The 12,356-nt window shown below is 35.8% G+C and overlaps 1 protein-coding gene across 1 annotated transcript; it reads left to right on the plus strand.

Annotated features, from left to right (window-relative positions):
- Positions 1 to 203: 203 nt before the first annotated feature.
- LOC132175034 (ABC transporter C family member 10-like) lies at positions 204 to 9,333 on the plus strand. The gene is made up of 11 exons (XM_059586834.1): positions 204 to 1,786; positions 1,960 to 2,280; positions 2,377 to 2,463; positions 2,593 to 3,180; positions 3,261 to 3,425; positions 4,354 to 4,648; positions 6,299 to 6,513; positions 6,844 to 7,149; positions 7,814 to 7,877; positions 7,957 to 8,196; positions 9,161 to 9,333. The coding sequence occupies exons 1-11, from the start codon at positions 281 to 283 to the stop codon at positions 9,268 to 9,270; spliced, it is 3,897 nt and encodes a 1,298-aa protein (XP_059442817.1). The 5' UTR covers positions 204 to 280; the 3' UTR covers positions 9,271 to 9,333.
- The last annotated feature ends 3,023 nt before the right edge of the window (positions 9,334 to 12,356 follow it).

The following is a 12,356-nucleotide window of genomic DNA, read 5'->3' on the forward strand; positions in this document are numbered from 1 at the left end:
GTTAGCTTTAAAATAGTGTGTTTTAAAAAAAGTACCTTCATGCTTTGCAATTTGAAAAAGCAACTTTTTTTTAATATAATTTTTTTATTTAAGAAAAGACGTGTGTGTTTATGGCATGAATGGGTGAACACCCATTTATATGTATTTAGATATAGTTGTTAACTTGTGGATATTCCTTGTGCTCACCCTGTTTAATTGTTCTTTCTTGTTAGGCTCTACCTGGCAGCCGCTCAACCACATAAAGCTTCTTGTTTGAGGTTGCAGCTTGCAGAGATTAGCCATGGCAAACTGTTTCTGGAGAGTGTTCTGCTGGAATTCTAAGCATGTGGAAACTGAAACAGACTTCAGTCAAGATGATTCCTATGCACCTTTGCAAGGGGAAGAAGCCAATACCAGAAGTGAAGATTATTCTAAGGAAAATGTAACACCTTTTGCCAAAGCTGGATTTCTTAGTACTATGTCATTTTGGTGGATGACTAGATTAATGAAGCAGGGTAAGGAGAAAATTCTTGAGGAAAATGAAATTCCTCAGTTACGGCAGGCAGACTGTGCACAAACATGCTACTTAATGTTTAAGGAGCAACTAACCAAAAGAAAACAAAAAGGAACATATGAATCCCCTTCAATGTTCTCAGTAATTTTTTCCTGCCAGAAAAGAGAGATTATAATTTCTGGGTTGTTTGCATTGATCAAGGTCCTTACAGTATCCATTGGTCCATTGTTTCTTAAAGCATTCATTGAGGTTGCTGAAGGTGAAGAAGCTTTTAGCTATGAGGGTTATGCACTTGCTGGAGGGCTCTTCCTGGCAAAGTGTTTGGAATCATTCTGCGAGAGGCAATGGTTCTTTAGAACCAGATTGATTGGGATGCAAGTAAGATCCTTCCTGTCTGCAGCTATTTATCAGAAACAACTAAGACTCTCAAATGCTGCTAAGGCGACTCATTCTCCTGGTGAGATAACGAACTATGTCACTGTAGATGCCTATAAAATAGGGGAATTCCCATGTTGGTTTCATCAGATTTGGTCAACAAGCCTTCAGATATGTCTTGCATTAGTGATTGTCTACTATGGTGTGGGGCTAGCAACTGTTGCAGCTATAATTGTAATCATACTGACGGTGCTTGCAACAACTCCATTAGCCAAATTGCAGTATAAATATCAGACAAAGCTCATGCTATCACAGGATAAGAGGCTGAAGGCCATTGCAGAAGCTCTTGCAAATATGAAGGTCTTGAAGCTGTATGCTTGGGAGAAACATTTTGATAATGTCATACGGGTGTTAAGGAAAGAAGAATCCAAGTGGATACTATCAGTTTTAACACAAAAGGGGTACTATCTGATATTGTTTTGGTCGTCTCCTATTTTAGTATCTGCTGTCACCTTTTGGTCTTGCTACTTCCTTGGAATTCCACTCTCTACTAGTAATGTATTCATGTTCCTAGCAAGTCTGCGCATTGTTCAGGAGCCTATTAGGATGATCCCTGATGTTGCTGGAGTTTTCATTGAAGCAAATGTTTCCTTAGCTCGGATTGAAAAGTTTCTAAAGGCGCCAGAGTTAGAGAACAGAAATACAAACCAAATGTGCCAGGGGAAGGAGCTTGAGCAGTCCATATTTATTAGTGCCACTGAAATATCGTGGGAGACTAATTCTGTAAATGCCACACTAAGAAACATAAACTTGGAGGTGAAACCAGGAGAAAAGGTAGCTATTTGTGGAGAGGTCGGGTCAGGTAAATCAACCCTCTTAGCTGCAATTCTTGGAGAGGTGCCAAACATCAAAGGCATAGTAAGTAAACATTTAATTCCCTCTCCATGGAGTAGCATAAAGTCTCAATTGCAGCCTTGTACATGTTAAGTTTTGGTCTTGCAGCCTTGAATATGATATTTTGCTTTCATTTTCTTTAGTTTCCTCTTACTAAATTTGTGGAAGATACATTTATTGGTCTGCTGAATTTTCAGGTTAATGTTTATGGAAAGAAAGCATATGTTTCTCAGACATCCTGGATCCAAACAGGGTCTATACAAGAAAACATTCTATTTGGGTCTCCCATGGAAGCACTTAGATACCAAGAAGTTCTTAGAAAATGTTCCCTAGTAAAGGACCTCGAGATGCTTCCATTTGGAGATCTTACAGAAATAGGAGAAAGAGGTGTTACACTGAGCGGTGGACAAAAGCAACGGGTCCAACTTGCACGTGCACTCTATCAGGATGCAGATGTATATCTCTTGGACGATCCATTCAGTGCTGTTGATGCACATACATCAACCAATCTATTTAATGTAATAATTTTTTCTTATCTAATCGACATGCAACTACTTGTATCTTGTTTTTGTTTTTGTGAGAGACAAAGCTAATATAATATGCCTTGTGGCCAGGAATATGTCATGGAAGGTCTATCTAGGAAGACAGTCTTGCTGGTGACTCACCAAGTGGACTTCCTTCCTGCATTTGATTCTGTTTTGGTGGGTATATCAGTGAAACTATGCTGCTTTCTCAAATATCTTTCATTTGCATTAAGTGTTCTTTTTCCAATATTTGCTGGGACTTTGGTGAAAAACACTTAGACCATGTAAACTTGGTTTTGTTGGCAGTTTATGACTGAAGGGAAAATCCTAAGAGCTTCTACATATGATCAGTTGCTGGCTTCTAGTCAAGAATTCCAAAATCTTGTCAATGCACACAATGACAGTGTTGGTTCTGATACACAAGCCAAGTATGCTTCTTCAGGAAAATCTCAAACCTCCAAAAGTGAGATCCAGAGAAATTTCAGTGAGAAGCAGATAATACCATCTTTAGGAGATCAGTTGATTCAACAAGAAGAAAGAGAAATAGGAGACACTGGTTTCAAGCCTTACATACAATATCTGAACCATAACAAAGGCTTTTTATACTTCGTCCTGGCAATTATATGCCATATCATATTCATAGTTGGTCAAATTATACAAAACTACTGGTTGGCTGCTTACATCCAGGATTCTCATGTAACTACAGTAAAACTGATCGCAGTTTTCTCGATCATTGGGTGTATCCTAGTAATCTTTTTGTTTATTAGATCCTTTTACATAGTTCTTGTAGGTTATGGTGCTTCACAGATTATGTTTTCAACACTTATGACATCTCTTATCCGTGCGCCAATGTCCTTTTATGATTCGACGCCTCTGGGAAGAATTCTTAGCCGGGTAAGAGATTCATAACTAGAAGTTATATCTATGCTTTAGAGGAACTCTATTGGACTTACACTAAGGTTTTACTTTTACAGGTATCATCTGATTTGAGTGCCGTTGACCTTGAGGTGGCTTTCAAATTGAGTACTGCCCTTGGGTCATATATGATTGCATTCTCTGGCTATGGAATATTAGCTATCCTATCCTGGCCAGTCTTGTTTATCATCATTCCCATGGTTTACCTGACTATACTCTTGCAGGTAATACATACACCAACAACACTAGACAGATTTTTTGACAAAGTTTTCCTATATGATTGAAAGTTGGGCTGGCAATTTTCGTGACAGAACTTGTGAATCTGGTAGAAAATTAGCAGGTTAAGGTTGAGGGGTATGGCCTGTTTAGTTAAATGAGCCGGGTAATGGTTTACCCATATTGTCTTATATCTATGCCTCAACATAATCCGAGCTCGACATGTGTTAGGGTTATCCCACATCAGTTGTAGAAGGGGCTGGTGATTAGTTTATAAGTGTGAGGGAAAACCTTACCTCTTAAGCTAGCTTTTGGGGTTTAGAGAGGTTCAAGACCACTCAATATTGGTATCAGAGCCCAGGTTGAGTTCAACCAACAAGTCTTGGCCCAACAGTTCACTGGAAAAACGGGTTGTCTCTGCTTCGACCCAGGACCCGATGTATGAGGGGGAGATTGTTAAGGTTATCCCACATTGGTTGTGAAAGGGTCTGGTGGTCAGTTTATAAATGTAAGGAAAAGTCTTGAGCTAGCTTTCGGGGTTGAAGAGAGACCCAAAACCACCCAATAACACGCGAACACAAATTGTCATCCTTAATTGAAACAGAACATTCCCTTGTCCTTGCATCTGATAGCTATTTTGATTACTTGCATGACATGTATTTAATTGGGGTATGGCATCAGAAGCCGTCTCCAATACACTGGTTTCTCCATTGATATTGGTGAAAGTCTACATTTTACATGGTTCTGGAAGGGGTCATATATTTGGTTACTACATTCTTTGATGTCAATAATGAAATGGCTGCAAAATAGATGTACAAACAAACTCTCAGTATATAATGTTAGATAGGAAGCTACCTCCTACCCTTTCTGATTTCTCATACTTATCCAGCCTTCTCAAGAAATAAACAGAGTTCTTGTTTTTGTTTGGATGTATAGAGATACTACTTTGCTTCTGCAAAAGAGTTGATGCGAACAGATGGCACAACCAAGTCTTTAATTGCAAGCCACCTTGCTGAATCCATCGCTGGAGCCATGACAATTAGAGCTTTTGGGGAGGAAGAGCAGTTCTTCTTAAAGTACTTGAACCTTATTGACAGAAACGCCAGACCATACTTCTATTGTTTTTCAGCAAATGAGTGGTTGATCCAACGCCTGGAAATTCTATGTGCAATTGTTCTCTCATCTTCGGCACTTGCCATGACTTTGCTTGATTCTGGAGCTTCTGCCTCTGGTTAGTAATATCTGTTTCATTAACCAAATGCTATTCTAATATAATAATAATATAATTATGATTCAGTTACATTCTTCTTGTTCCTGTAGTAAATGTAATATTTGCTTTACACATCATTGTCTTGTCTTGTCTTGCATACCATGTGCTCTAGCACCTTGTACTCTCTATGAATACAATTCCTTGTAGTTCAATATCTTCAAGTAAATATAATCAAAATATGTCTTACTGAGCATTTACTACGGTAGACGTAGGCCTCTAAGACTGAACTACCCAAATTATTTGTCTTTTTTCTCTCTCTCTAATATTTCCACAGACACACACACACACACACACACACACACACACATATATATATATATATATATATATATATGAATGAATTTCTATTTACAAACCAAAGAATACAACAGTCTACCAAAAATACTCCAGAACCCCAGATGCCATCAAAACATCTTTCTACAACCAACATGTAGCCCAAAAAAGCCATAAATATCCCACCTATACAGACTCCAATCTCAATCTTTTGAGATTGAACACTCTACATCAACAAACTACTTAGTATAAGAGCAAATGCTATTAAAAAAAACAATAGAAACTATCAGCAAAGCTATACAAGTCAGCAAGTCCAGCACATCAACTAAAAACCTGCAACCAGAGCAGAACCTCTTCCCATGGAGGCTGATGCAGAGAGTACAGACAGCACTCTTGAACTGCTACCATACCAAACTATTCCAATCCCCCAGCTTCTATGCTAGCCATACACAAGCAGACACAATATAATTCAGAAGCAACACAACAGAACATGACATATTTTGCAAATAACCTTCCTTTGAGCCATACAGCAATCACATACCCCAAATTCCATTCTAAGTCAGAAAAGTGAGGGAGATGCCCCACTAAAAAAACAAGCGGTCTCTATATTCAATGCAACTTCTACAAAACAAGCATTTAACTTCACCTTTAGCTTCCCACTTCAACAATCTGTTTCCAGTAGAAAGGGAATCTTTAACTTCCAACCATAAGAAAAAAGCATGCTTTGGGATAGCCATGGAGAACCAAATCAGCTTACTCCTTTCAATCCTTGGATGTTTCACCTGAATAGCTTCCCAAGAATCCTTGCTTGAATACCTATTAGATTTTGAAGCCAATCATGAAGGAGTGTCACTGACCCCCATTTTTACAAAAGGAAATTTACTTTGTATGGAAACTAAACTGTCAGACCTAGCCGGCAGCCAATTACATATTTCCACATATTTTCATTTTATATTTTTAGAACTAAGAAGTAAATCCAACTCGTCAAGCCAGCAAACACCTCCCTCTCTGCATTTTTGTGATCTTTGACTTGCACTAACGAACAACTTATGATAGATATCTGCTTCTTCCCTGATCATGTATGAACTATCTTAACTGAAGCTCCTTCATTTTATCACCATTTGGGGCGATTTCTAGGACTCCTCACATTGTATATTCTCTACATGTCTAGCCTCACATCTTTGAGCTTCTTTCATCCAAAACAACTCATGGATAGGTAGTTCAAGAATGTCATTTAGCATGCTATATCACTGATACTGAACAATGGTTTGCAAAGCATTAGCCATCTACATTATATCCTCTAACCAACATTTTTGTTTTTTCAAAATTTGATGTCAGGGTTTATTGGGATGGCACTTTCATATGGTCTTTCATTAAATGTAAATGTCGTTTATGCTGTCCAAACCTGGTGCTTGCTAGAAAATCTCTTTACTTCTGTAGAAAGGCTCGAACAATACATGCATATTCCTAGTGAAGCTGCACAAGTAATTGAAGGTCACCGGCCCATGCAGAATTGGCCTCTTGTTGGTGAAGTAAAGATATGTGATTTAAAGGTAAACATGAAAGAAAAAAGTATTGCTTTGTACATCCACATGTTTAGATCAAAGAAATCACCCCCAAAAGAAAAAAAAAAAAAAAGTACGAGAAATGCTCCACAAACTCTTTTTTTAATTTACACTTTCAAATGCTTACTTCCTAATGTGGCAGATGTCCTGCCAGCTTTCCATTACAACATTTTCTAATCCCATATGCTTTGTCACTGTCACGTTAGGAAGTAAGCATTAGAGAGCGTAAACGAGGGAGTTCGTGTAGCGCTCTGCTATGTACATCCACATGTTTAGAACTATGGAAATGTATATATCCAATAACATGGGACGAATCAGGTAAGGTATCGGGCCAATGCTCCATTAGTTCTTCAGGGGATAAGTTGCATATTCGAAGGAGGGCAGAAAATTGGGATTGTTGGGCGGACTGGCAGTGGAAAAACAACTCTTATTAGTGCTTTGTTTCGTCTGGTGGAGCCAACAGAGGGAAGGATCATTATAGATGATGTTGACATTTCTTCAATTGGGCTTCATGATCTAAGATCACGTTTAGGAATCATACCACAAGATCCAACACTATTTAGTGGGTCTGTCAGATACAATCTAGACCCTTTGTCAGAGCATACTGATCAAGAGATATGGGAGGTATGGTTTTTGTTCCCCTGATTTGGTTATAAGAATTTGTTGAAATCTGCACAAAGCTGATTATGTTTGGTAATCTATGTAACACTCAAAAAACAAACCCACTTAAGTAATGCTATTCTTCACTCATTTCTTACCGACTAACATTAAAAGCCATTTAAAACATGTCATATAAGTTGATGTGAAATGAGTATGATAAATGGGTGTGGAATGTAGCAATAAATTCACATTGGATGGGTGGATAACGAAGGTGGTACCTGAGTGTTAAATCTCACATTGTTTCCTTATTATGTGAGACTATAGATTTATATATATATATATATATAATTTGAAAGAGCTTAAATTATAGTTTTAACTATTCTTTTTGAGTAATACTACTTGAACAACTATTTTGCAACTTATTACACGTGTTAGCATGAGATTGGAGACACATAAGCTACTTTTACAACTTTTTTACACGTGTCAACATGTGATTGGAGGGTGTTAAATTTATACGTTTAGTGGCTGATATGGCTCCAATCACTTGCTAACATGTGTCGGCAAGTTGTACAATAGGTGTAGCATTACTCAATGCAGATATGGCTAGCGTTTCCTTAAGGTCGGCCAGACATTCTGACGACTGGTTTAGAAAATCACAAGTATGTGAAGTAATACTTCTTATGAACAGGTTCTAGAAAAATGTCAGCTTCGAGAGACAATCTGCGAAAAAGAGGAGGGCTTGAATTGCTTAGGTAAGAAGTTGTGTATGCAGGTGATGATTACCCAATTGGTTTTGAAAATCACAAGCAATAATAATCATATAAATTGCAGTAATGGAAGATGGATCAAACTGGAGCTTGGGGCAGAGACAATTGTTTTGTTTGGGGCGTGCATTGCTGAAGAGAAGCCAGATTCTAGTGCTTGATGAGGCCACTGCATCCATTGATAATTCCACAGACTCCATCATCCAGAATACTTTGCGAACAGAATTCTCAACCTGCACTGTCATAACTGTTGCCCATCGGATTCCAACTGTCATGGACTCCTCTAAGGTTCTTGCTATGAGTGATGGTCAGTTCTCTATCCCTATGCTGGCTCTCTGTTTTTTGATGTTCTTTGAGGTTGTTTTTTTTAGGTTGAAAATAAACTGTTTTTTCTTTTTCGTTTTTCTTTTTAGAAACAAACTCTAAAATAAACTCTGCTCGCTTTTGTAATCACCCTCTAAAGCTTTAAAAGCTCTCAATTTAATGTATCAAACTTAAATGCAATGTACCATTACTCGAGTTTGGGGTAAAATTAGACTGTAAAGGGGTGAAATGACATTTATATCTTTGTAATATTTATAAATTTACAAAATTATTTTAATTAAATAATTTTTTGGGAATTTCCAAAGCCCCAGTTAGGATTTAGTAGAAAATTGTTACGAATAAATGGCATTGCAAACTTTTTAAAGCTAAATTGAGAGTTTTTGAACTTTAGAAGGTGATTGCAAAAGCGATGAAAGTTCAGTGGATTAAGTGATTTTTTTTTTTTTAATTATTTTTTTATTAAGAGCATGTTTGGGGTTTGTGTTAGCACTTCAAAAATACTTTTAGTACTTAAAAAGTTGTGCCAAACAAAAGCTAACTTGTTTAGTAAAAAATTTTAAAAGTAATTATGATTTTTTTACTCTAAAAGTAACCAAAACGCACTTTTGACAAATGCTTAAAAATGAGCTTTTGTCAAAAAGCATTTTTTTGACTTAAAAACTCTATTTCTCAAACATAATTCTAAACATGCTCTAAGAGTGTTTTGTGTTTGAAAAAACAATATAAAAGAAAAGAAAAGGAAAAAAAAAAAAAAAAAGGAGCCGCTACTACCTCTTATCTATTATACATTACTCCTCAAATGGTAGGTTAATCGATTAAGGACTACGTCTCATGAAGCAGAGGTCATTAGTTGAAATCTTCTCCTCTTGTGCAGACATGTAAAATAAAAAAAATAAAAAAAATCTTTGACACAAGTAGACTAGTGACATGTTATTTTACATTGACAGGAACAATAGTAGAGTATGATGAGCCATCAAAGCTGATGAATAATGATGCATCGCTATTTGGGCAGCTTGTCAAGGAATACTGGTCTCGTTCTTCAAATACCACCATTTGATCCCAAGATTGCTAGTGAGGCTTTCTAAATGTTACAACTCAATATTATTATTACTAGCCAATAGAGCGGTTTTTTTTTTTTTTCCTCACTCAATTAGCTAATTGCCTACCAAAATTTTTTTTTTAAAAAAATTCATAAGGTCATTTTGAACCATATTTCTTTACTTTTTTTTTTTTTTTTTTTTTTCTAATTAACCATATTTCTTTACTTGACAGCATAAAACCTTGTATAAAATAAATTTATAAATTTATAAAGTCTAATCCGTCTAAATTAGAACATGATGGATATTCGTTTGCATAGATGTAGTTTAAAACGAAAGGAACTAGAAAAAATAAATTATCAAAATGGAAATTTCATAAGCGTAATGCTAGTGATCTTCTTTTTATCCTCTTAAAGCTAATGTGGCTTTCGAAATCACTATTGGATCAAAATTCAAGTATGATTCATATAAAATTTAATGGTGATTTTAAAAACCACATCACGTTTAGGAGGATAAAAAGAGAATAAAAAGATGGTTCCTAGCATTACTAATTTCATAATCCCAACTATATTGAAAATTATAAAAAATTAACAATAATACCACTTCCCCTCCACTACAAAACACTTTTATCTCTCAAATATTAATATGATAAACCATTTGTCTTTTGGCAGTTGAACTTTCTTCTTATCAACAAAATTTTCAAGAAATATTTATATTACACAAACAAAAATTAAGAAGTGTACTAAAAATATGAGAATATTGATACTTTTAGATTACTCATTTTCTAAACAAAACAATGTTGGTATTTTTATTTTTATTATTTTTTAGAAGAAAGAAAGAAAGAAGAAACCGTCGCAGGAATATTGAAAGATCCAAAAACAAAGATATGAATGGAAAAATCTGACATGAACTCTTAGAAAATAACTAAAATACTTGTACTACTAACATTTCATTACTTTGAAACCATACGTTCTGGCTAAGAGTGAAAAAGCGGTTCACCTAAGCGGTTAATTAGTGGTTAATAACCACAATAATTGCTAACCAACCTTTTTTTTTTTTTTTAATAAAAAAACAGAGCAATGTTATATATATATATATATATAGGCGGTTAGCGGTTAACGGTTTTGAAAAAACCGCTAACCGCTAACCGCAATAGCCTAAGCGGTTAGCAGTATTAATCGTCTGCCTTTTCACCCCTAATTTTGGCTTTATAACCATTCAATACAACCTTTCAAAATACTCAATACAAAAACCCAATTTTTTAACAATCTTAGTATGTGTTAATTGTTGATAATAGCTCAAATTGTCAACAAGTGTGAAGATAATTGCGAAAATATCAATATTCAAGTTGGTGGGCTCAAGTCCTATTTTATCTATAAGAGGATAATGTTAGTTTTAAAAGGAGTCCAAAAACAACTTGGAATTGGATTTCTGGAGAAAACATGTGTGTAAACATGTGGGACGCAATGTTTATCTTCATTATGGAAAAGACTCTGTATTCATGATGGTTTCGTTTTCCCAGCAATTGGATTAAAATTGTTCTCCTATTTTTCGTGATTAAGCCTATATAAAAGGACATGTAGTCCTTGGTTGAGATCATTCGAAAAATCTAAATTGGTGAGAGCACTTTGTGGCATTTACAAAGTGTAGAGAGTTTTTATTTATTGCGAATTTGAGAGGGACAGTTGAGTGGGGTGTACAAGGGATTAAATTAAACTTAAGCGGTTCAGGCTTGTACTATTGTACTCAATATTTCTCAATAGTAAAGAAGGAGACCGGATCACGTCCCATGAACATAGGCATATTGCCGAACCACGTAAACTCTTTGTGTACGTGTGTGATTGGTATGTGTTCTCGTGTGTTTTCTTTTTAAACTTGTCTTTCGCATAAAGGTTTAGTGAGAAATTGGTTGCCAATTAATTATCAATTTTTCAAACATTAATTTACCTATTCCTATCAGCTTAAGCTTTTGGGACAAGTGATAATTTAACAGTAACTACAACATTAAAAAATAGTTGTTTCCAATATTATAATTCTCTAGTGTTTGTTTATTTCCAATATTTTTGTGTACATGAGGCAAACCATGGTAGCCCTCATGAGTAATGGTCTGTAATTAAGCATAACATGTTAAGAACATGTAATGATAGATGGGAAAACTTGATATCTATAAAGTGCTCGAGCTTTTGTTTTGTCCCCACCAACTGCAAAGCTGCTGACATAATGGTGGTCCAACTCCACATATAATAATTAGAAAGTGACATAACAATAAAAGAAAGAAAGAAAGAAAAAACATGAGGAACAAGTTAAAAGAGTTAGAGGGCCCTTCCACTACGCATGGGAAAAGTAGGAGGGGAAGGGGAAATGAGAATGCAGCTAAAATGGTTTATGATGGACGCAGAAATTGAAAGAAAACACAATCAAATGGAAAAAATATAAACGAATAGCATGGTCCTTCAAATATATTCTAACATCTCTCTCAAACTCAAGGTGGAAGATCTTGGAATCTTAAGTTTGAAATAAGTTGACAACGATTGGCAGCAGAGGGAGTTGGACCTTCAACAACAATAGGTCGAGAATCTTTAAAACAATGCCACCTATGGGCCAAGAAAGAAAGCTGACAAAGGGATTTAAATGGGCATGAGTTTTAAACATTACTACAAAGTCCGTACAAAAATGGGCTAACTATGAGTAGATATGAGAGTCAACTCTAGATTGAAATGGGCTTTGAAATAAAATAAAATAAAACACAAAGATTTTATGTGGTTCGATCTATGATCTACATCGATAAAGTCCAAACGACTATATTTTGCATTTTTGCTTGTATTCCTTAATAAGTTTTCAATACAAAACGCTTATATCTGAAATATATTCTTAATTAAATCTCTTAATTTATGGTGATTCAATCTCATCAGATCCTTCTTAAAGTTAGCTAATCTCTTCAAATATACTCTAAACAGAAATTAGCACTTTTGTGAAGTTTTCTAACACTTAAAGAAGAGGAAGCAGATGGTGGAAAAAATATCTACAACGGTGGATGCTATCCACCAATCTTGGGTGGCAAGGGATATTGGATCGCTGCTGCTGGCGGTGGCCTACGAATTGATGT

This window comes from Corylus avellana, chromosome ca3 (assembly GCF_901000735.1).
Source record: "Corylus avellana chromosome ca3, CavTom2PMs-1.0".
NCBI classification, from domain to species: Eukaryota; Viridiplantae; Streptophyta; class Magnoliopsida; order Fagales; family Betulaceae; genus Corylus; species Corylus avellana.